This window comes from Saccopteryx bilineata, chromosome 1 (genome assembly GCF_036850765.1).
Source record: "Saccopteryx bilineata isolate mSacBil1 chromosome 1, mSacBil1_pri_phased_curated, whole genome shotgun sequence".
Taxonomy (NCBI): domain Eukaryota; kingdom Metazoa; phylum Chordata; class Mammalia; order Chiroptera; family Emballonuridae; genus Saccopteryx; species Saccopteryx bilineata.
In genome coordinates this window covers 112,077,855-112,103,099 of record NC_089490.1, presented here as the reverse complement: position 1 = coordinate 112,103,099, position 25,245 = coordinate 112,077,855, and the positions used below count along the sequence as shown (strand labels likewise).

At 38.9% G+C, this 25,245-nt stretch overlaps 1 protein-coding gene and 1 non-coding gene across 3 annotated transcripts in view; one reads left to right on the top strand and one right to left on the bottom strand.

Moving 5' to 3' along the window:
- LRP6 (LDL receptor related protein 6) overlaps window positions 1-25,245 on the top strand; it is a 156,025-nt gene that overhangs the window by 114,414 nt on the left and 16,366 nt on the right. For both annotated transcript variants that reach the window (XM_066264382.1, XM_066264372.1), the window contains 8 exons: window positions 2,839-3,055; window positions 3,769-4,058; window positions 5,532-5,758; window positions 7,704-7,888; window positions 8,514-8,840; window positions 16,444-16,646; window positions 17,635-17,846; window positions 19,115-19,305. In XM_066264382.1, the coding sequence (XP_066120479.1) occupies window positions 2,839-3,055; window positions 3,769-4,058; window positions 5,532-5,758; window positions 7,704-7,888; window positions 8,514-8,840; window positions 16,444-16,646; window positions 17,635-17,846; window positions 19,115-19,305 (1,852 nt within the window). The remainder of the gene's footprint in view (window positions 1-2,838; window positions 3,056-3,768; window positions 4,059-5,531; window positions 5,759-7,703; window positions 7,889-8,513; window positions 8,841-16,443; window positions 16,647-17,634; window positions 17,847-19,114; window positions 19,306-25,245) is intronic.
- TRNAG-ACC (transfer RNA glycine (anticodon ACC)) lies at window positions 24,179-24,254 on the bottom strand. Its single transcript has one exon. It is a non-coding gene; the product is annotated as a tRNA-Gly (tRNA).

The following is a 25,245-nucleotide window of genomic DNA, read 5'->3' as shown; positions in this document are numbered from 1 at the left end:
GGGATTTTTTATTACTATTATTTTTATTTTTTTTAGATTTTATTTATTGATTTCAGAGAAAGGGGACAGAGAGAGAGAAAGGAGGGAAGAGCAGGAAGCTCCAACTCATAGTAGTTGCTTCTCATATGTGCCTTGACCAGGCAAGCCCAGGATTTTTTTTTTTTTTTACAGAGAGAGAGAGAGGAATAGATAGGGACAGCAACGGAAAGAGGTGAGAAGCATCAATTACCAGTTTTTCGTTGCGACATCTTAGTTGTTCATTGATTGCTTTCTCATATGTGCCTTGACTGTGGGCCTTCAGCAGACTGAGTAACCCCTTGCTCGAGCCAGTGACCTTGGGTTCCAGCTGGTGAGCTTTGCTCAAACCAGATGAGCCCGTGCTCAGGCTGGTGACTTCGGGGTCTCGAACCTGGGTCCTCCGCATCCCAGTCCAACGCTCTCTACACTGCACCACTGCCTGGTGAGGCTACCTCAGGGTTTTGAACCAGCAACCTCAGCATTCCAGGTCAAAGCTCTATCCACTGTGCCACCACAGGTCAGGCTACAGAAATTTTTGTTTTCATTTTTAGGAAGGTTTCTTGAGTGTCTTAGGAAGTCTGTCTTCATTTAACAATACTTAACGAATATTGAGTTCTTTGCCAGGCTCTTTTATAGCTGTGGAAGGTACATAAATGGATAAATTAAGGTTCCTGCTATTCTGGAGCTCACATTTTAGTTAGATATGTAAATTAATTTTCTACCTCTTTTCTCTGCTTAGTCCTTTTACTCTTAAACACCAAATTAATTTTAAGATATAACATGGACATCATAAAATATGTCCAGGAATGATCTATATCAGGGTTGGGAACCTTTTTGGCTGAGAGAGCCATGAACGCCACATATTTTAAAATGTAATTCTGTGAGAGCCATACAACAACCCATGCACTTTACGCATTGTCCAATAAAAATTTGGTGTTGTCCCGGAGGACATCTGTGATTGGCTCCAGCCACCCGCAACCATGAACATGAGCGGTAGGAAATGAATGGATTGTAATACCTGAGAATGTTTTATATTTTTAACGTTACTTTTTTTTTATTAAAGATTTTTCTGTGAGCCATCAAAAGAGCCACATCTGGCTCGTGAGCTATAGGTTCCCGACCCCTTATCTATATGTAGCAAGAAAATATAAATGTAAAAAAATTTAAGCTCATGTCTCAAATTAAAGAGAAATTATTAACTTGAAACAGTATTTAATGCAGGAACTGCGTTAGTGCTTTTTTTTTATTATAACTTGAGAACATTTTATTTAAATACAGATTTATACACTTGGTTTAATGGAAGTTCTGTTGTATCTGATATGAATAGATAAACATTCAACTAATGTGATTTCTCTTTCATCAGATATTTATTGATATTTGTAAGTGGAAATACAAATATATAGAGCATAGTTTTGCTTGCTCAGTTTTTAAGTACTTCATCTATTTCTAAGGTTTGACTGTTCTTGGAAAGTCAGCAGATGTTTTAAAACCTTTAGAGAGGAGAGATAAAATCTGGTTGTCATTCCATATTGGGAATCACAGTATTGGCTTACCTGAAATATTTCTTACTAATTTTTATGAATAAAATTGCATATAAGATTGTATCTGATATTTTTTGTAGATAGGTTGGGGGCAGATATTGATTACATGTACATATATTTAGTACCATAACAGCATTTTTGAAGACTAATTTGCCTGGCAGAAGATCCCTTTAACTAGTATAAATGGTCTCAGGGACTGCAAATTGGTGCTTTAGAAGACTTCATCTTTTAGAACAGAAGATGCTGCTGTAAGTTGTAAGTCAGAGACAGGAAAGGCACCTTGATCACTTTTAGGGAAAATGCTGATGCTTATGAAAGCTTCAGAATGAATTTAATGATGTTGATTTTAAGTAAAAACAATGAAATAAAAAATGCACTATGGCCGGTTGGCTCAGTGGTAGAGCATTGGCCTGGCGTGCAGAAGTCCTGGGTTCGATTCCTGGCCAGGGCACACAGGAGAAGCGCCCATCTGCTTCTCCACCCCTCCCCCTCTCCTTCCTCTCTGTCTCTCTCTCCCCCTCCCGCAGCCAAGGCTCCACTGGAGCAAAGATGGTCTGGGCGCTGGGGATGGCTCCTCGGCCTCTGCCCCAAGCGCTGGAGTGGCTCTGGTCGCAACAGAGCGACGTCCTGGAGGGGCAGAGCGTTGCCCCCTGGTGGGCGTGCCTGGTGGATCTCGGTCTGGCGCATGCGGGAGTCTGTCTGACTGTCTCTCCCCGTTTCTGGCTTCAGAAAAATACAGAAGAAAAAAAAAAAAGAAAGAAAGAAAAAAAATGCACTAAGTGAAAGAGTCCTAAAAAATACTTCAGTGCCAACTTGGTTTACAAACTGTGTGACCTTATATGATATCTGTTTCCTTAGATGTAAAAAAGACAAAACTCTCCGGATAAAATATGTGATAAAACAAATATGCAATAAAATAATGTATGTTAAATTATAATTTGAAAACAAATGTACTAGCAAACAAGGTGATAAGTGTATTTTTAATATTTACATAGTAATTTAATAGAAGCGATACATACTAAAGCTAATATTGCCAAAAGTTTTAGAAGGAATGGTAATAAGAGATTGGAGAAATAGAGGTAAAATATGAGCTTATTGAATATTTGCAATCATCCTCATTAAATCAGCATTTTGTGATTATATGGAAGTATTGTAGGAGGGATAAATAAGGTGATACTTTGGATTTTGATGTAACAGGCACTTTGTATTTTTTAGTTTTGCATATATTTGAAGAATAAGTATACATCTTTTTCTCTTCTCTTTAAATCTAAACTTTAAGGTTATGAATACCGATGGCACTGGGAGACGAGTCCTAGTGGAAGACAAAATTCCTCACATATTTGGGTTTACTTTGTTGGGTGACTATGTATACTGGACTGACTGGCAGAGGCGGAGCATTGAGAGAGTGCACAAACGCAGTGCAGAGAGGGAAATCATCATCGACCAGCTCCCCGACCTCATGGGTCTGAAGGCCACAAATGTTCATCGAGTCATTGGTAAATAATTCCAAATTCTCTTAGATGTGGAAGCCAGGAATGAGCAGAGATGGAGATTGGCAGCCGTTTGTAAAGCAGCATTGCAAATTGTTGATGTTTTGAGGGAATATGGAAACCATGTTAAACCTTTTTATACCAGGAATGAGTCTTAAAAGATGGCTTACTATTCTGGGTGTATAGTTTGAATTAAAAGGACACACACACACATACACACACACACACCTTCATTAAAGAATTCAGTCCTGTTATATGAATAATATAGCTTATTTTAAAGCTTACTGTGGGCACCAAGGAAAGTATTTTGCCATACTTGAATTCCCAGTTGATCAGCAGGGGTTTTGAACTGCTCCATTTCCAACCTGGGCAAGGTCAGCCTTCCTTAAGCCATTGCTCCTGGGAGGTCAGCATATTGATGCCATCTTAGTGCAGACATCTGATCGGCATAGCGTACTACAGCTCAGAACCTGGTCTCCAGCGACTACTGGCTTTTCCTACTGAGGAGCAGGGGCCACAGCTTGCAGCCCTATACCCAGTCTTTCATCCCCTGTCACTGCTCTTAGTGCTTATTTGTGAGATTAGAATTAAAACTCTAGATTTTGGAGAAGATATAATTTTAGGTCTCTATGAACCAAATGCTTAGTGATTTTAAAATAAGAATATGCTAATTATGTCAGTGTGATTCCTTCTGTGCCCTTTTATAATTTGTCTTTTAGGTTCCAATCCCTGCACCGACGAAAATGGAGGATGTAGCCATCTTTGCCTCTATAGACCTCAGGGCCTTCGCTGTGCCTGCCCCATTGGCTTTGAACTCATCAGTGACATGAAGACCTGCATTGTCCCAGAGGCTTTCCTTTTGTTTTCTCGGAGAGCAGATATCAGACGAATTTCTTTGGAAACTAACAATAATAATGTGGCCATTCCGCTCACTGGTGTCAAAGAAGCTTCTGCTTTGGATTTTGATGTGACAGACAACCGAATTTACTGGACTGATATATCACTCAAGGTGAGCAACAGAATTGGAATATTAAAATTGGGGACTGAAAAGGAGCACTTCTAGAATTTCTGAGTCTTCATGTTATGATCAGTCTCCCTCACTGCTTAATAGGCAAAGTTCAACAAAAACCTTCAACTTTTAAAAGGAAGTCAAGGGAAAGGCCCATTCAGAATTTAATCAAGTCTGACCTGTGGTGGTACAGTGGATAAAGTGTTGACCTGGAATGCTGAGGTCACCAGTTCAAAACCCTGGGCTTGCCTGGTCAAGGCACACATGGAAGTTGATGCTTCCTGCTCCTCCCCCTCCTCTCTCCCTTCTCTTTCCCTTCTCTCTCTCTCTCTCTCTCTCTCTCTTTCTCTCTCCTTTCTAAAATAAATAAATAAAAACTTAAAAAAAATTTAATCAAGTGTCTTTTAATATGAGATACTTCACTTGATGTCTAATCAAGAAGACTATCTCTACTTTTTTCCATTTGAAGATAATGACATTTTCTGCAATTAGAGAGTCAGCAATTGTGTGCTTTTACATAAATGACTTCTAAAGACTTGACTCCGTATGGACGTTTGACAAAATATTGGAGCTTGACTGAGATAGAAATGTCAACTATGAGTTATAGCACTTTTCTTTTTCCTAGAATAAATATTGAAAAACAGAGTCAAAAAGGAATTCTCAGAAAATCTGGAGAATAATGTTTTCTTCTTCCAGATTGTTTTGTGCTTGTTTCACATAACTTGCATAAAATTTTGTCCAACATGCAAAAATCATAGGGTAATGAAGTCAGAGTAGGACTCTGATAATGTTTTTAGTAAAATCGATTAAATGAAATAAATAAATAAATCTTGGCCTTTACTGTGGCCTTCTAAGTGTCCTCATCTTAAAAATAGAGGTGATTTCTATCTTGCAGGGTTATTGTGAAGATTAAGTGGGAAAATATATGACACAAAGTACTTAGGATAGTGCTTGACAGGAAGTAGCAGCTGTTATTCATAACTTGAATTATGATTTACATTTTAGGGAATTCAAAGCTGCAGTAGGAATAATATAATGGTATTACGCATTTTATAAGATATAACTTGGTTGAAATCTTCTCAGACTGATACAGTGACATGCCATACTCTCCAGCACCTTCAGAAAGCTGACTACCACTTAAGAGTCTATAACATTCTGGTCACATCTTTTTCACTTGATTACTAATAAATTTAAAAGAAAAGTCATTCAAGGGTCTTACTAGAATAAATTTTTGGTCTTTAAGAATCTCTAAATTTTCTCCCTGAATTGGCAATAAAACTTGAGGTCACAGTTGCATTTATTAGAACTTGATAGTCATTTTTTCCTCATGCTCGTAAACTATATGAATTGTATTAAGAAACTATGCCTCTGGCTTTTCTGGATCCTCCCAACCAACCAAACCCAAATAAGACTTTTTTTCTCAGTAGTGTTTTGAACTTAAGTCATTTGACTTTGTTAATTCTATTTTTGCAGACCATCAGCAGAGCCTTTATGAATGGCAGTGCCCTGGAACATGTGGTAGAATTCGGCTTAGATTATCCAGAAGGCATGGCAGTAGACTGGCTTGGGAAGAACTTGTACTGGGCAGACACGGGAACGAATCGAATTGAGGCGTCAAAGTTGGATGGGCAGCACCGACAGGTTTTGGTGTGGAAAGACCTAGACAGTCCCAGAGCCCTTGCGTTGGACCCTGCTGAAGGGTAAACAGCTTTATGTATGCATTCTTTGCAACTACATTGTGCATGGCCTAGTTATGGGCTATATTCTTGATGTCTTAATTCTTATTAGGAATTTGACAAACTATAGATAGGCTTTATTTTGAAATTGTTAGCTGACATTTTCTGATTTATCATTAATAATTAAGGTTTCACTTTTGTCATTATGAAGATTGGGTAAATAAAGATTAGTGAAATGGATTAATAATTAATATTACTGCTTGTATTTATATACTAAGTAAACAGCCTTTGTAAAGGTATCATTTTATCTATATTTGCTTGCACCATATCCCATTACACCAAATTCCAAACCTATTAAATTCTCTGAAGTGATGATGTGTGCAAAGAAATAACTGCATTTAAAAAAGCTCCATTTTAGAATACTCATTTATTCAAGAGGACAGCTATTTTCATCATTATTATAAGCTTGGAGGAACTTTGGTATTTCACAATAAACTGTTTTTGATAAACAGTAAACTGTTAATTTACGAAATAATCTTTTCTAAGAGTAGATAATCCTTTTGCATGATTCAGAAAGTTTTAAAAAGCCAGTAGCTAAGATCTGACATTTGAAGAGTAATTCCACTTTTCAAAGCAGAAGTTAACAATGGGAACATACAAGCATATTTTGCCATATCTATAATTAAAAATAGTTTTCCTGAAATTACACTAATTTCATGATTAGGTAGTTAGCCACCTAATTAGAATGCTATCCCAAAGACAGCTTCTCTGTGCTAACATGTTATGGTTGGATTATGATGATCTTTTACTTTAAGCTTCAGTTACAAGATAGATAAATTTAGTAGTTGGAGCTAAGGACTCTAGTTAGTGAGGCTGCTGGCAGCTGTGAAGTTTATCTCACAGTTGTTTCTCTTTGGCTCTTGCAGGGTGCACGTGCCTGTCAGCTGACAAGCAAACAAAGCCCGAGACTAACTTTTCAGAAAAGCGTTGCTACCAAGTTAGCCTTCAGCTGACAGGCTGAGGAGTGAATGTCTCTTCTTAGGTATTTGATGAGAGTTGGCACGTGGAGAGTCTTCCTAGTCCCACTATTCAGTGTTTCGAAACTAGCACCTGGCTGGTTTTAGTTGAAAGGGCATTTGGCTAATGAATAGGTTCTGGTTCTAGCTCTGTCATGTGACTGGCTTGAGGACGTTAGACAAATTTCATATTTCTTTTAGAGCTTTGGCCTCCACGAGTAAAACGCCTGTGGTACTACTGTAGGGCTGTTCTAAGGGTAATGTGAAAAACTTGAAAAAGTAAAATAAAAGCAGGAAAGTATTCTAAAATTTCACAAGGGTTATAGTAGTAGTGTTTAATGCCCAGATGACATGTTAAGGGGTGATTCATTGCTCTTATACACTCTTATACATACAGTATGTTCCCTTGAAGCATGTGACGGAATATATTTTCAAACTCTTTTTTAACTACTGTTAAAGGCTGTTAATTTGTACTTTTGAGATACTTCTGCAGCTTGTTTTTGGGGAGAGTTGATTATACAAGTCAAAAAGTAAATTTAAACATTTAAAAACTCAAATTACTTGTATTCAGAAATACATAAAGATACTTCGTTCTGAAGTGAAACAGATTTGGAGACCAGAGCTTTAATCTTTTCCTATCTTCTTAAATATTAGTTTTATAAATGCAAGTATTGCTAAAAGGAAGTCATTGGTTTGTTTCCAGTTCCTAGGTTTTGGATGGAACGGATTTGTTGGAAAAACTAAGGAAAGCTGACTCACTTCCTTTTATAAGAAAAAATCTTTAGTTGAGGGTGCCAAAGTAATAGAAAATTATAGCCATAATTTTGTTTTACCAGTTTCCTTGATTTAATGTATATTTTCTTTCAAGTTGTTTAGTTAACTATGCATGAATATGGCACTTTCTGCCAAATAATCAAAAGTGAAATGTTAAATACCCATTGTTTTGAATTTAGATTTATGTATTGGACCGAATGGGGTGGAAAACCTAAGATAGACAGAGCGGCCATGGATGGAAGTGAACGTACTACATTAGTTCCAAACGTGGGGCGTGCAAATGGTCTCACTATTGATTATGCTAAAAGGAGGCTCTACTGGACAGACCTGGACACCAACTTAATAGAATCTTCAAATATGCTGGGTAAGTTCTGCTTCTTTTTATTCAGACAGATAGTAGTATATTGTTCCTTCTAGGCAAAAATCAGAAAGGTTGCTATTACCATTGGTTAGGTTCTGTTAATAAAAGTTGCCATGAATGTCTAGATTATTCCTCTTTCTGGCATTGTATTCTGTTTATTGTTACTAATAGTGGACTAGGTACTTGAATTCATATCTCTTTACTATATGGAAATTTCATTGTAGTGTTGCTTGTAATGAATTTATTACTCCCTAGCTATTCCTAAAGTGACTTTTATACCAGTAAAACACAAGATATGCATTTCCATCTTGTTATGGAAAGAAGAAAAATTGAACTATAGACAAGAGAAAATAAGACCACAATCAAAATAGACCATTTGCAGGAGTTTAAACATACTCAGTGATTTATAGCAAGAATATAAGTTTGAGGCATGGGGTCAGACTGCATATGGGTTGATTTCAGAGGACTGGTCTGGTTTCAGAATTGCTTTTAAATGAATTGTTCTATTTTAAATTGCTTACAAATGTTTCTTTTATATGTTACTTTTGGGGTTAGGGGCAGTAAGACTCATGTTCTCACATATTTCATTCCTCTGCTTTTCCCCTTTCTACTGCCTTTCTGAAAATAGGACTCAATCGTGAAGTTATAGCAGATGACTTGCCTCATCCTTTTGGCTTAACTCAGTACCAAGATTACATCTACTGGACGGACTGGAGCCGACGCAGCATTGAGCGTGCCAACAAAACGAGTGGCCAAAACCGTACCATCATTCAGGGCCATTTGGATTACGTGATGGACATCCTGGTCTTTCACTCCTCTCGGCAGGCAGGGTGGAACGAGTGTGCTTCCAGCAATGGGCACTGCTCCCACCTCTGCCTGGCTGTGCCGGTCGGAGGTTTTGTTTGTGGATGCCCTGCCCACTACTCTCTTAATGCTGACAACAGGACTTGTAGTGGTAAGTTGCATTTCCCCTGAAGAAAACTAGAGTTAGAGGAGAAAGCAGGACTTTTAAAACATGGTGGTTCATGTTCTTTCAAGAGTAAAAAGTTGTAGAAGTCCAGAGTTGATCATTTGTTTAATAAAAGAGAAGGACTAGAGATGGAAAAATGCATGTTCTTTTTACTTTTTATTTGATGAGAGTTGACATGGAATAATTGATAATTATAGAAAAATTAAATCTTTTAATTACCCTTGAACATTAAAATATGCAAAATTTGCATAGACTCATTGAGAGAGACAGTTATTCATACATCTGTACTAAACATAATTCATATTCATTGCAAATGAATACAAACAGTACAACAAAGAGAATCTCCAAAATTTAACCACCTTGTCCTTTGAAGATCCTAGAATTGGGCTAAAGATTAAGAAAGTAAATGTATAAAAGGCCAGGTAGAAAATGCATCTGAGTAAATTGAGTCCAGTATGAAGCAATGTAGTCAAGAGATGGGGAATCAAACCCTTACCGGTTGGCTCAGTGGTAGAGCATTGGCCTGGTGTGTGGATGTCCCAGGTTCAATTCTTGGTCAGGGCACACAGAAGAAGCAACCATCTGCTTCTCCACCCTTCCCCTTCTTCCTCTGTCTATCTCTCTCTTCCCCTCCCACAGGCAACGGTCCACTGGAGCAATTTGCCCGGGTGCTGAGGATGGCATCATGGCCTCGCTTCAGGTGCTAAAATGGCTCTGGTTGCAATGGAGCAGCAGCCCCAGATGGGCAGAACATTGTCCCCTAGTGGCCTTGCTGGGTGGATCAGGTGGGAGCATGCAGAGTCTGTCTCTCTGCCTCCCCACTTCTCACTTAAGAAAAATACAAAAAAAGAGAAAGAGATAGGAAATCAGAGAGCACATGGTTGTTACTTAATTCCAACTGTTATTACCAGATCTTCTTTCTTTCTTAGTAATGAATCCAGATTTTTTTTTTGGGGGGGGACTACAGTGTTTCCTGGTTTTAAGTGCTAATAGGTAATGCATATTAAACACACACACATGTGCACATACATACTGCTAACAACAAAACACAGTACATAACAAAACATTGGCTTAGGGAAACTTAGTTATGACTCAAGTATTCATGAAAGCTCATGTCAGTGAATAGACAGGAGTAAATTGGTAGATATGATATAGAAATAGAGAATTCGATCAGAAAGAGTAGATTCATGGGATAGAAGTATAGGTAGGATATAGTTTACTAGGATGGAAGGTACAAAACTGCTGTAGGATATTGGATATTAATTATCAAAATTACTTTATTCTGTGCCTGAAAGTGTAAGAAATTACATAAGAAAGGATTTAGTCTCTTCTGACCCAAGGCTTCAGTTTTGACCAAAGGGACATAAGTTTATAGTTTAATAATTTGGAGTGTCTGCTACATTAGTTTTGTGTTTTACTAAAACAAGACACAAGTTTTTAAACTTTAATTTTTCTCATTTGTAAAATGAGAAATAGAACCTAATTTATAGGTGTGGTGAAAATTAAGTAAGCTATAACATGATTGATTGCTGTGGAGAATGGATCTGAAAAGAAATTAGGAAGTAAATTAGACTAGTGTAGTGATGCCAATAGACCTGGACTAGGTGGTGGCAGTGAAGAAGGAGAGAAGCTGGTAGAGTCAACGTATATTTTGAAACTAGAATAAATAGAACTTGTTAATGGATTGAATGTGCGGAAGAAGAAGAGAGAGAAAGCTACTGTGACTGCTAGATTCTTGTTTGATCAGTTAAGTAGATAGTAGATGATGAATTATGGACAGGAAGGTTAGTTTTCAGGATGAAATACAAATTTAATTTTAGGCAGGTTTATATTGTTATTTCTATGGGGCATTGTAATATAAATAAGTTGGATAGAAGATCTCAGAGCTCAGGAGAGAGATGAGATTGGAGATAGAGATTTTATAATTGCCAGCATGTATTTAAAATAGGGGAGATTACTTAGGGAGAAGATACAGAGCTGGGAACAACACACTTTTTCTTTCTTTTTTTTTATGTTTTACTTTATTGATTTTAGAGAAAGAAAGGGAGAGAGCAAGAGAGAGACAGGAACATCTGTTCCTGTATGTGCCTTGACCTGGGATTGAACCGGCAACCTCTATACTTTGGGACAATGTTCTAACCAACTGAGCTATCTGGCCAAGGCCAGCACACCTTTTCTGTAAAGGGCTGGAGAGAGTAAGGATTTAGCCTTTGTGAGTTGTATAGTTTCGCACATACTCAGCCCTGTCCACTGTAGCAAGAAAGCTGTCAGACAGTACATTTAAAAAATGTGACTGTATTCTGATAAACTTGATTACAAAATTAGGCAGCAGGCCATATTTAGTTTGTGGGCCATAGTTTGCCAACTCTTGGTACAGAAGAAGGCATCTGGTAACTTGAGCTCTGGGTGAGGAGGGAAAGCTCGCAGTGGACACTGAAGAGCAGCAACCAGGGAGGAAAGGAGAAAACCAGTATGGAAGAGGGAGGGACACAGAAGACGAGAGAGAAGATTGTTTCAAGAAAGAGCTGTGTTGGATGCTGCTGAGAGGTTGAGTAAGATGAGTCCTAAAATAATACCCACTGGATTTTTGGATAAAGTCATTTTAGTAACCCTGAAGAGAATAATTTCAGGGAAGTAATGGTGAAAGATTGCAATAGATCAAAAAGTGAATGGAGAGGAAGAACAGAAGGTATTGTACATAGGTGTCTTTTTCAAGAAGTTTGACTTTGAATGGAAGGAGAAAATGGACTAATTATTGCTTGAGGAAAGAGGCGAGAAGAATATGGAAAGGCATCTTGACATCGTTATCACAAGTTCCTGTTAGTTGATTAGTGAAGGCCATGAGCAATCACTGCTGAGTGTCCCTGACACTGTGTTGGCTACCTTTCCTACACAGATCAGCAGTGCTTCAAGAAGCCTCCTCTGGGCCCTGGCCGGTTGGCTCAGCGGTAGAGCGTCGGCCTGGTGTGCAGAAGTCCCGGGTTCGATTCCCGGCCAGGGCACACAGGAGAAGCGCCCATTTGCTTCTCCACCCTCCCTCCTTCCTCTCTGTCTCTCTCTTCCCCTCCCGCAGCCAAGGCTCCATTGGAGCAAAGATGGCCCGGGCGCTGGGGATGGCTCCTTAGCCTCTGCCCCAGGCGCTAGAGTGGCTCTGGTCTCGGCAGAGTGACGCCCCGGAGGGGCAGAGCATCGCCCCCTGGTGGGCGTGCCGGGTGGGTCCCGGTCGGGCGCATGCAGGAGTCTGTCTGACTGTCTCTCCCCGTTTCCAGCTTCAGAAAAATACAAAAAAAAAAAAAAAAAGCCTCCTCTGTGTGCTCCTTTTATAATGAGTACTATGTAATATTTACATGGAGATACATGTGTTAGTTTTTAAGGCACATGACAAGGAAAGTTTAACACAAAGTACTTGCTCTTAAAAAGTTTTCTAACATTGTGCAGTTTACTCCTTGACCTGTGTTTCAGAAGCTAAATCAGATCATGTTGTTTCTGTGTTCAAAACCTGTAGTGGTTCCCCATTTCACACAGAGTAAACACCTAGTCTTATAATGGCCTACAAGATCCTACATGATCTGTAACCCACATTTGGCCTCTATCTCTTTTGCTTCTCTAACCTCAGCTTTTACTATTCTCTTCCTTGCTCTCTCCATGACAGCCATCCTAGCCTCATTGCAGTTTTCAAATATTCCAATTACTCCTACCTCAGGACTGTTGTACTGCTTATTTCCTCTGCTTGGAGTGTTCTTCCTGCAGATATTTGCATGGATATGTCACATCCCAGTCTTTGCTTGTTGTGTCCTCCACCAGGAGGCCTAGTTTACCCTATTTAAAATTTGCAAATTATCCTTCCGCCCTATCGAGCATTGCCAGTGCCCCATAAATCTGTACTTTTTCTTTCCCTATAACACTTACCACTCTTTGATACACTATATAATGAATGCACTCTAGTATTTATATGCTATAACTTTATTATGTTTTTCTTTTTGTCTATCTGTTGGAATATAAACTCCACAAAGCAGCATTTTTTCTCTGTTTTTTCACTGATTTATCTTAGGCGCGTAGACTTGTGCTTGGTAAATAGTAGTCATTCAAGAAATTGTTGCTAAATAAAAGAATGAAGAAAACAGCACAAGACTTGGAAAAACACATGTGCTCTCCCATTCAACAGCTTTGTGACCTTTGGAAAATTACTTAACCTTCTGAGGCTTCCTTTAAAAATGACTTCACTTTTCTAAGTTTGCTCACCTCTGAAATGGAGATGATAATTTCAGCGATTAAATAATACCTAGCATGATGTGTGACATGTTGGAGGTTCTAAATAAATGTTTGTTTTCCTTCCCAAATCTGAAGTAATTTTATTATAAAATCATGGTTACATAATCTCCCTCGTTGCCATCATCTAATGCTTGTTTCTTTGTTTATTCTTTCAGTGAATATTTATTGAACACAACTACATACTAGGTATTCTTTAAGCCAGTGGAGAATGTAGCAGTGAATAAAATAGACATCATTCTGTGCTCTTGTGGAGTTATACTCCAGTGGGACAGATAACAAATCAATGAAGTAAAATATGTCATGGGTTAGATGGAGAAATAGTAAGTGCAAGAAAGGGAGAGGAGGAGGACTGCATCATTAAAATAGGGTGATTAGAGAAATCACTGCTGAAAACGTGACATTATGTCAAGACCTGAAAGAGGTGAGGAAATGAGCTCTGTGAGTATCTGGGGAGGACCTATCAAGCAAAAGGGGGCAGCAAATTCAAAAACCTAGGGAGGACATGTCTGGCACGATAGAGGAACACCTAGGTGGCCAGTGTTGTTGGAACAGAGTGAATAAATAGATTAAGTCAGAGAGGAAACAAGAAACCAAATTGTGTAATCCCTTGTTCAGTACCGAAGTGGCTGGCCTCTATGGCACCTTTGTGCAAATTGGGAAAAGACGTTTCCTCTGGGCAGATGCAGCTGCACAGGTGCATGGCTTGGGTAATAAAGTATGGATTGGACTTCAGTCCCAACTCAGTGCCAGTGGCACTGTGCACAAATGGCACAGTCAGACGTGGCACAGGCTGGCCCTGTGGATCATGCTGTTCTTACACAGAGCAGCGCCTCCCTTTACATTACAGGTGGACACTTGTACCTTCAACAGAGAGTTCACAGCTCCCTCCTACTTACACCTCAGCCTCCAATTTCTGCATGTGGCTCTTTTCATTGTGGGAATGTAAAACTCAGCCTGATGGATTTAAGCTTACAAAATTGTGTAGTTTTTGTTACTTTAAGCACTGAATGACCTGTAAATAAGTCATAGCATCAGCTTCCTTTAGAAATATTAAGCCAATTAACTAATTGCTAATGTTATCCGTAGACTTTTTGTAACAATAGATATTTGGAGCCATATTTGGCTTTGTCTTAATTCACATTTCTAGGACATCTAATTAAAATAATTATTGAAAATTATAACTTAAAACTTGATTAAAAAAATAGTGCTCAATAAAACATACTAGGAGATAAATATATATTTGAAATTGTTTTCCAGTCCGGAAAAGTTGGCAGTTAAAAATCTGGGGTCTTCCTTGTAAGTCTCATTGTATGTCTTAATGTAGGTAGTACTTATTCTGCTGGAAACTTATAATTTAGAGCCTTTTTTTCTTTTTTCTTGCTTTACAAGAAAGTAGTACTGCCCAAAAAAACAATTAAAAAAAAAAAGATAGGCCTGACCAGGTGGTGGTGCAGTGGATAGAGCATCAGCCTGGGATGCTGAGGTCCCAGGCTCGAAATCTCAAGGTTACCAGCTTGAGCGCAGGCTCGCCAGCTTGAGTGCAGGATCCTGGATATGATCCAATGGTTACTGGCTTGAGTCTAAAGTGTGCTGGCTTCAAGCCTAAGGTCATTGGCTCAAGGTTGCTCACTGGCTTGATCAAGTGGTCACTGGCTCGGCTGGAACACCCCCCCAGTCAAGGAATATATAAGAAGCCATCAATGAACGACTTAGGTGCTGCAATTGATGCTTCTCATCTCTCTCTCCCTTCCTGTCTGTCTCTGTCTGCATAAAAAAAAATGATGGGAGACTTGTGAGCTACTCTGTTGTGACATGTGTTCTTACTACTTAAGACTTGGGTTCTACTAAAATTGCTAAAAGTTTTAAAATCAATATGTGAAGGACTCCAGATAATAGAGAGCTCCAGTAGGATCGTTGGAATATGTTCTAAATCTTTCAGGCTAAGTGTGGGCTTTTAGCCAGTGAAGATCTTAAAGCAGAATTTCAGTGTTGTGAATACTCAGTTTCCTTGTGAGTACCAGTGAGTTTCTTTGGGATTTAAGCCAGTACACATTTGGGTGTAAAAGTCAAGTAAATAAACCAAGGAGCCATAATGGAGCTGTGAAGAATGGGGCTTAGGGGAAAATGAAGGAGTTATGGCTTGGCCATTTATGTCTATATCCCTGAGAAGGGTGAAATTTTATTACTGGATTTAGGTGATCACTGACCCCCAAGAGAATAAAATATGTTATGGAATTTTATATATATTTTACAGTAGATTAAAAAAATGCTGTTAAACTTTGAAGTTGTTGGTAGCACTGTTAAGTGCTGTTATTTCCTAGATGTTTTCCTGCATTAAAGAGGATTACATAGCAATCAGAGGCCTGGACCCTAGGAAAGGGTAATGTTGTCTCTGCTGCATTCCCCCATTTTATAAATTTAGGGCATCAACTTAGAATCAGAGCAGAATATATTTTATTGAAAATAAGATGTGAGGTTTGTTATGAGAATTAGAGGTAATGAGTATAAAGCATTTATTATTAGTTTAGGGAGATGAGTGAGATTTTTATCAATCAGCTCACGGCAAAAATTACATATATTCAATGCACAATAAAGCCTCTATCTGCAATCAATGAGGGTTTGTTTGATTCCTATTAATACTAAGTTTAATGTTGCTACTAATAATAAGCAATAGTTCTTTTTACTTTACATTTATATGATGTCTTACAATTTTTATTACGTTATAATTGACATAATGCCTTATAATTTCTAAGTATTTTTATGTGTGTTAAAAAATTCTTATAGCAACTGAAGGAACAGGACAACATAGCTGTAAGCTTATTTTAGAGTTGAGTAAATTTTGATATAGAGAGGTTCAGTGACTTGGTTAAGATCAAGATATCTAGATAGTAAGAGAGCTGAGACTAAAACCAGTCTTGAAGTTTCTTCTTTGACCTGTGGAGGCCCAGGCTTCCTGCCACTCACAAGAGGAGATTGTGGAGGATTATTCACTTCATAAATGGGGAGAATTTTGTATATCTTTGTCAAATGCTTCGTTGACCGCAAGTCTATGATACCACTGTGGACAAGGTAGAAAAATATAGGCTAGGTGTCTGTGTCATTGAGTAAATTCATAACTGGTTTGATAACCAGAGTGCAGATTAGTCACTTTGAAGAGAGTTTCTGGGGACATGCCGGAGGGTTTTGTCCTCAGTTTCGCATCTTTACCTCTTCAACATCTGTGTGTGTTTTGAATGAGATATAGCTATAGGCTGATCAAATCTGAGTGATATAGGACTTAATCTGTGTTTCAGATTTGCTCTTTTCTTTCTTTAAGCTCCAACTACTTTCCTGCTCTTCAGTCAAAAGAGTGCCATCAACCGCATGGTAATTGATGAACAGCAGAGCCCTGACATCATCCTTCCTATCCACAGCCTTCGGAATGTCCGGGCCATCGACTATGACCCACTGGACAAGCAACTATATTGGATTGATTCACGACAAAACATGATCCGAAAAGCACAAGAAGATGGCAGCCAGGTAATTGTGGGATGGAAATGAAAACATTGTCATCAAAATGTCTTACCTCACACAAAAGAGCAAGGGGGTAATGTATTGAGGACTGCGGAGGGGCTGTTTGAGGGAGTAGTTGCAGTGCTGTATGTATGGCAGCTGCCCTTACTCTGTGTGGGCCCGGACTAACAGCTTGACAACTAGCAGAGAGAAATTATAACGTGATTATACAGCCAAGGACATGGCAAATAAATGAGATAGCCTCATTAAGGAATATGTTACCTAGAGATGCCAAGTAAATAAAATATAATTTATTCAGCTAGAACAGGTGAACAAAGGCTCTCTTTTTGTTTGGCTTTGTTAAAAAAAAATTTTTGGGGGGGGGTGAATTTAAAGATTAGAGACAGGATTGATAGATGTGGTTTATAGCTTTAATGGCTGTAGTCTCTAGAGCAGAATTTGTCCTCCAGCACTGTTGACATTTGGGCACTGAATCATTCTTTGTGCAGAGGACTGACCTGTACATTGTAGGCTATTTAGCAACATCCCTGGCCCCTACCATCTAGATGCCAGTTATACCTCCCATAGGTATGAAAATCAAAAAAGTCTTCAAACATTGCCAAATGTCCCTTGTTTAGGCATTTGTGAATGCAGAATTGCCCTTTGGTTGAGAACCACTGCTTTAGAGATATTTCTAGTATGGTTCTAGCCAGGGCTGTCTATAAGAGACAGCTGACACCTTCTCATGCTTGTTTCTAATCAACGTACTGTCAGGTCCATAGAGCAACTAATATGGCCTTAGCTTGCTCTGCTGCCCCATGTCATAATAACCGAAGGGAGCATTTGAAATGTATGTTAACAAGCACATTACTCATAAAAAAATGTATCAGTAAGAAATGTCACTTGGAACTTCCTTCTCCGATTAGTGACCACGTAAATACAAGCATTGTGAGTGAACACCTCAGAGCTATCTGGTTTGGAGTAATTTTCTATTTGTGTCTTTTTCTTTCCCTAGGGCTTTACTGTAGTTGTGAGCTCAGTTCCAAATCAGAACCTAGAAATACAGCCCTATGACCTCAGCATTGATATTTACAGCCGCTACATCTACTGGACTTGTGAGGCCACTAATGTCATTAATGTAACAAGATTAGATGGGAGACCAATTGGAGTGGTGCTTAAAGGCGAGCAAGACAGACCTCGAGCCATTGTCGTAAACCCAGAGAAAGGGTATGTTACTCAAGTACCATTCAGTTGTCTTGGCGTGAGACCCTCATCAACCATTCTTTTCAGCCCTTAGTTATTTACCTTTAAGTGTCCTGTGTTCTAATGAAAATCTTGATATTCTCCATTCACCTCTACCTGCATGTTCTTGCTTTCTAAGATTTTACTGCCTAGAATTTCCTTTTTTAGTCACTATTGCTTTAGTTTTCTACCCATACTTTCAGGACTGTGAATTGCAGCAACCTCCATGAAGTTTTCCCTGATGTACCCCACTCTGGCCAGAAAGGATTTTTCTCTCTCCCAGATGTGCAGTACTCTGTTACAGCTTTGCCTCTCTAGTCATACCTAGTCCCTTCCAATCGATCTTACAACTTTGTTTTCAGTCTTAGACTTCCTACTAGAACTTATCCTAAGAGCTAATATGTCGTCTTTCATTTAACACAGAGCTTTGCATTTAATAGATAGTATGTATTTGTATCTAAATGAATGATAAGGAATTCATCAGGGAAAGTAGCATACTTCAAAAGAGTTATAGGAAAAAGATGAACTTTAGAAGTTAAATATAAAATATAAGAAGTGATTCTTATGACTTATTTTTAGTTATGAAAGGCACTAATTAGGGAAGGGATTTAAAATTTTATGTCCAGATTATTGATTGCTGCTCTTTTATTTTATTGTAGTATCTCAAAAGTGGAGGTGTACCTGTGTCTAACACTTTGTTTTATTAATTTATGAAAGCTCCCTCAAATTCTGTGTAGCCTTTGCTACTGTTACTGAAAGTACTAAAACTATATCATGGCCTTTTTTCTTATCTTTTTTTTACAGAGACACAGAGAGAGAATCAGAGAGAGGGATAGATAGGGACAGACAGACAGGAACAAAGAGAGATGAGAAGCATCAGTCATCAGTTTTTCGTTGGGACATCTTATGTCATTGATTGCTTTCTCATATGTGCCTTGACCGCGGGCCTTCAGCAGACTGAGTAACCCCTTGCTCGAGCCAGCGACCTTGGGTCCAAGCTGGTGAGCTTTTTGCTCAAGCCAGATGAGCCCGTGCTCAAGCTGGTGACCTCAGGGTCTCGAACCTGGGTCCTCGGCATCCCAGTCCAACGCTCTATCCACTGCACCACCACCTGGTCAGGCTATCTCATGGCCTTTTAAAAAAATACTCTGAAACATTTCAAAATAAGTATTTTAAGAATTCTACCTTTTTTATTTTAATCAATAAGAATATTCTCATTTTGTATTATTTACTGTTTTCTCTTTTCTCTTCAGGTATATGTATTTTACCAATCTTCAGGAAAGATCTCCGAAAATTGAACGAGCTGCTTTGGATGGAACAGAACGGGAGGTCCTCTTTTTCAGTGGCTTAAGTAAACCAGTTGCTTTAGCCCTTGATAGCAGACTGGGCAAGCTCTTTTGGGCTGATTCAGATCTCCGGCGAATTGAAAGCAGTGATCTCTCAGGTACCCAAGAAATGTTTTAATATTTTGATTTGAATTATTAAGATGATTAATCAGTAGCATTTGTATTTTTTTCCATTGTATTATTTTTGTACATATTTCTTTACAGTTGTGCTTACTAAAAGTAGTCAGCATTGAGTTGCTTAGGAAGCACTTTTCTCCATCAATGATTTCTCCCTGTTATCTAATAACTTGCCAATATTTTTCATTTTGGCTCTGTAAATAATATATATATAATATTTTTTATATTTTATATATATATATATATATTTTTGTATTTTTCTGAAGCTGGAAATGGGGACGTAGTCAGACAGACTCCCGCATGCGCCCGACCGGGATCCTCCTGGCATGCCCAACAGGGGGTGATGCTCTGCCCATCCAGGGGGTCGCTCTGTCATGACCAGAGCCACTCTAGCGCCTAGAGCAGGGGCCAAGGAGCCATCCCCAGCACCCGGGCCATCTTTTGCTCCAATGGAGCCTTGGCTGCGGGAGGGGAAGAGAGAGACAGAGAGGAAGGAGAGGGGGAGGGGTGGAGAAGCAGATGGGCGCCTCTCCTGTGTGCCCTGGCCGGGAATCGAACCTGGGACTTCTGCATGCCAGGCCGACGCTCTACCACTGAGCCAACTGGCCAGGGCCGATAATATGTTTTTAATGCATATCTTTTTGCCTTTTCTAATTCTTCTGCTGTAGTTTATGTCTCATCATCTCTGTCCTGAATTCTAACCTAGATTTAGTCTCCCTGCTGATCCCCCCCACCCCCAAACATTTACACACTATTCCTAGATTAAGTTTCTGAAGTATGCTTTCTAATCATATCACTGCTGTACTAAAAACAATTTTCAGGCAGAGTGGTCTCATAACCTAAGGAAGAAAGTCTAATTGTACACTTAAATTGGTACTCATCCACCTTCGCAAACTCATCAGCAAACTTACTTAACATTCTTGGTGTTTTGAGGCCAAATCAAATCATTTTCAGTCTTCAGATTTACTTTTACTTTCTCATTTATTTTCAGTCCTTTGTCTATAATCATAGTTACTTTTCCTCCCCACAATTTCTGATGTCCAGATAGCCTGGCCTCACTAGTGATCATGAAAATGAAATTAAAATAATCCACTACTCATGTCTGTCAGAGCGGTAAAAATATGTTCAAGTTGAATATACCTAACATTGGTGAAAATAGCAGAAAATGACATGCTTTCATGAACTTTGATAGAAGTGGAAATTGATAGAACCTTTTTGGAGGGCAATTTGCCAATAAATTTGCCTTTTAGATAGCTATCTTACAGAAATATTGACCCAGTTGTACAGGATATTTGCTAAGCATTTTTTGTAATAGCCTCTTACAGAGAAATAATGTACATTCTACTATATCAAGTGTATGGAATATTACAATCATTCCAACAAATGAGTTGATCTGTGTACAGTGACATGGAAGGATGCTTTTTAAAAATTAGGTTGTTTATTAAGATTAATTTTGTTTAAAATGTTTTATATGCATACTAGATTTATTGGCAGATCGCCCTCCAAAAATACTTATACTATATATATGATATAAGAAACATGAAGTATATGTATTTGTACATTCCTAGAAAAACACACAACTAAATATATCTTGAAAAAGGTCTGAAAGGTTAGAATACTAATATGTTGAGTATTTATTTCTGTTATCATTTGAAGTTTTATGTTTGAATACATTGTAATTCTTAAAAAATTAAAAAAAAAATTGTCTTTTCAGGTTCAAATGCTTCTTTTTCATTTGCCTTCTTTGATTTCAGTCATGCACATACTTTTGCGTGTGTGTACACATTCACCCAACATGATATATTCTTTTTTTTTTTTTTTTAATTTTTTATTTATTCATTTTAGAGAGGAGAGGGAGAGAGAGAGAGAGAGAGAGAGAGAGAAGGGGGGGGAGGAGCTGGAAGCATCAACTCCCATATGTGCCTTGACCAGGCAAGCCCAGGGTTTCGAACCGGCGACCTCAGCATTTCCAGGTCGAGGCTTTATCCACTGCGCCACCACAGGTCAGGCCACCAACATGATATATTCTTTCCCTCATTTGATCACCTGTATCTCTTATATCAACTTTAATTTATATAATTGCTATTTATATCCATGTTTTAACTTTTATGAGTATTGAAGAGTTTTCCCCCCTTCTTTTCTCTATTTCTCTTCATTTATGATGCTTATTTTTTGTTTAAGAGTAATATGTGTTCATTAAAGACAGTTTAGAGATTTTTCTTGGGGGGGGGGGTGACAGAGACAGAGGGACAGACAGACCAGAAGGGAGAGAGATGAGAAGCATCAATTCTTCATTGCGACCCCTTAGTTTCTCATTGATTGCTTTCTCATATGTGCCATGACCGGGGGCTACAGCAGACCGAGCGACCTTGGGCTCAAGCTGATAGCCTTTCTCAAATCAGGTGATCCCACACTCAAGTTGGTGACCTCGGGGTTTTGAACCTGAGTCCTATGTGCCCCAGTACGACGCTCTATCCACTACGCCAATGCCCAGTCAGGCATTTTAGAGACTATTAAAAAAGGAAAAACCTGTAACATTATTTAACATTTAAATGAATTAACTTTCATTTTTTAAATACATTTTTTTTCATCCCAAATTATGAAATGGTTTCAGCATAGAGAAAGCGCAGAGTTCCTACCACTCAACTTTGTCAAAATCAATCTTCCAAAGCAGGACCATTTTTTTTTTTTAATTAAGTGAGAGGGAGGGAAGCAGAGAGAGGCTCCCACATGCACCCTGACTGGGATCCACCTGGCATCCCCCTTCTGGGGCTGATGCTCTGCCCATCTGGGGCCACTGCTCTGTTGCTTGGCAGCTGAGCTATTTTAGTGCCTGAGGCAAGGCCATGGATCCATCGTCAGCGCCCAGGGCCACCTTGCTCATTAGAGCCATGGGGAGGGGGAGGAGTGGAGAAGCAGATGGTCACTTCTCTTGTGTGCCCCGACCAGGAGGCGAACCTGGGACTTCCACATGCTGGTCGATGCCCTACCCATGAGCCAACCTGCCAGGGCCGGAACATTTCTGAATTTAGCTGGACTATACAAATACAGTTTCCTCTACCCCCTATCTCGGTATATTGAGCTTGTTTCCAGACTTGTTGCTATATTTTCTGTAGGATTTTCTACATTACAGAATCATACAAATAATGAGTTTTCTTTCTTCTTGGTGCCTTGTTAACACTTGCTGAGACTCTCAATACAATATTGATTGTAATAATAGAAGCCTTGGGGTTTTTGTTTTGTTTTGTTTCTTGATTTTGGGGAAAGCATTTAATACTTCATGATTAGGTATTATGTTTGCTAAGGTTTTTCTGTAGATAATATATTTTTTTAATCAGATTAGGAAAGTTCCCTTCTCTTGTACTTTGCAGTAGTACACCAAACTTGGCATGATACAGTACCCTTTTTATACATATTGCTAGAGTTGATATGCTAATGTTCTGTTTAAGATGTTTGCATCTGTGTTCATATGAAAGATTATAATTTACCTTTCTTATAATGTACTTGGATTTTTGCCATCAAAGTTACATTGCCTCATAAAAATGTTTCTCCTTTTTCTGTTTTCTGAAAAAAGTTAGTGTAATATTGGCAGTTTCTTCTCCCTTTATGTAGTCACCTATAATCATATACTTTTATCATGGGATCTCTTTCTACTTCATATTTTTAGCCTCCCACAGAACCTTTTATACTGGATTGCATTTAATACTGGCTTTGTTGAGTAAATAAGCATGTCTTTTCATTCTTGGTTCCAGTGTTTTATTTGTACTGCTTTTATCCCTGCCATCAAAGAGTATCAGGTACTTAGCATTGTCTTGGGTCTGCACTGACGCAGTTACATGTCTGTTTCTCCAACTGTCCACTTGAGACCATCCTTTTACCACCACCAAACTCATCTTTCTTCATAGCTCTTATTTTTGCTCTTTTAAATTTAATTTTAATTTTTATCAAAGTAACACACGTAAATATTTATGAAAATTAAATTGTTCTACTTGGCGTATTAGAAAAAACAGGCTCTACAACTCTGTTCTTCCTTGTTCTCATTCTCACTCTCAGAGACATCCACTTTCAGTTATCTTAAAGTAACTTACTTAACACTGCTATTTCTTGGTTTTTCATGTTTATACATTGCAAGTTGACTTTCTTAATGGAAGATAAAGATTATGCTATTTTAGCCATATATCCCCAAAATACACGTGAACTCTCCTCCCATCTGTCCTGCATGGTTGTATCATAATTTTTAAGTTTATACCTAATTATTTGTTATTTATGGCATTTTTCCTCCCTGAAGTTAATCTTGTGTAATGTAAAATTGTTTCAAAACATACAGATGCATCAAGCAGTCCTTTATTATTTTTTTAATTGAAAGCATACTCCTGAATTTCTTTATCAGCTTGCTCCAGCCTGGATTTGCTTGCTTTCTAGGCCACCCTTTCCCTGTTATCCTGAGAATGCACTTGCCAGAGTCTCCTTGGTGCTGAACCTACTATTTCTTGGATCACATTTCTCTGGTGAACTTCTTTTTCTTTTTTTTTTTATTACTATTTTTTTTTTCCATTTTTCTGAAGCTGGAAACAGGGAGAGACAGACAGACTCCCGCATGCGCCCGACCGGGATCCACCCGGCACGCCCACCAGGGGCGACGCTCTGCCCACCAGGGGGCGATGCTCTGCCCATCCTGGGCGTCGCCATGTTGCGGCCAGAGCCACTCTAGCGCCTGGGGCAGAGGCCACAGAGCCATCCCCAGCGCCCGGGCCATCCCCGCTCCAATGGAGCCTCGGCTGCGGGAGGGGACGAGAGAGACAGAGAGGAAAGCGCGGCGGAGGGGTGGAGAAGCAAATGGGCGCCTCTCCTGTGTGCCCTGGCCGGGAATCGAACCCGGGTCCTCCGCACGGTAGGCCGACGCTCTACCGCTGAGCCAACCGGCCAGGGCTGAACTTCTTTTTCTTGATAGAGCATATCCTCTCTCAGCTTCTTGAAAAGAGGTTTATAGCAGTTTAAAATTCTTGGTTATTTGTCTGAGGTTTTTTTCTCCTTATACTTGGTTGATAATTTGTGTGTAAAATTCATGTGTCATTGAAGACAGTACTCCAAAATTGTCCTCAAGCATCTCATGTCATTGGGAAATTTGATATCATTGTGATTCCTGACTTTTTGTATGTGATTCTTTATTTTCCCCTTCAGAAGCTTTTAACTTTCTTCTCCCTCAGTGTTTTAGAACCTGATAACTGTGCCTTTCTGTGATCCTTCCCCTGCTCCCATTTTTGTTTCTTTTTTTTTTCTTTTCCTTTTCCTTTCCTTTTCTTTTTTCTTTTTTCTTTTCTTTCTCTCTCTCTTTCTCTCCTTTCTTTCTTTCTTTCTTTCTTTCTTTCTTTCTTTCTTTCTTTCTTTCTTTCTTTCTTTCTTTCTTTTTTCATCTCTCTTTTCTTCTCTCTCTTTCCCTCCTTCCCTCCTTCCCTCCCTTCCTCCCTTCCTTCTTTTCTTCCTTTCCCTGGTGAGTCCTTTCTATCTGGAAATTTACATCTTGAGTTCTGGAGAGTTTTTTATGTGGTTTCTTTGATGACTTATTTGCTGTTTTTTCATTCTGAAAGTGTTAATAAAATGTTGGACCTTCTTCACTACAACTGTATTTTTCTCTCCTATTATCTATATCTTTGTCTTTTTGTTCTGCTTTTGGTGAGTTTTGAAAATTATTTTCCAGCCCTCTTGTTGGATTTTTTCCTTTCCAAGGGCACTTGTGATCTTTGACTGTCTTGCCTCCACTGAAAGCATCTTGTTCTTTAAGGGTTTTTGTTGCTGTTGATTTTTCTTCACTTTTATTGTGTCTTTTCTCTAAGTTTGTTATGTAATACATCATCTGTTAGTGTATTGTGTGTTTACCACCCCAAGTCAAGTCTCCCTTCATCACCATTTATCCTCTCCTT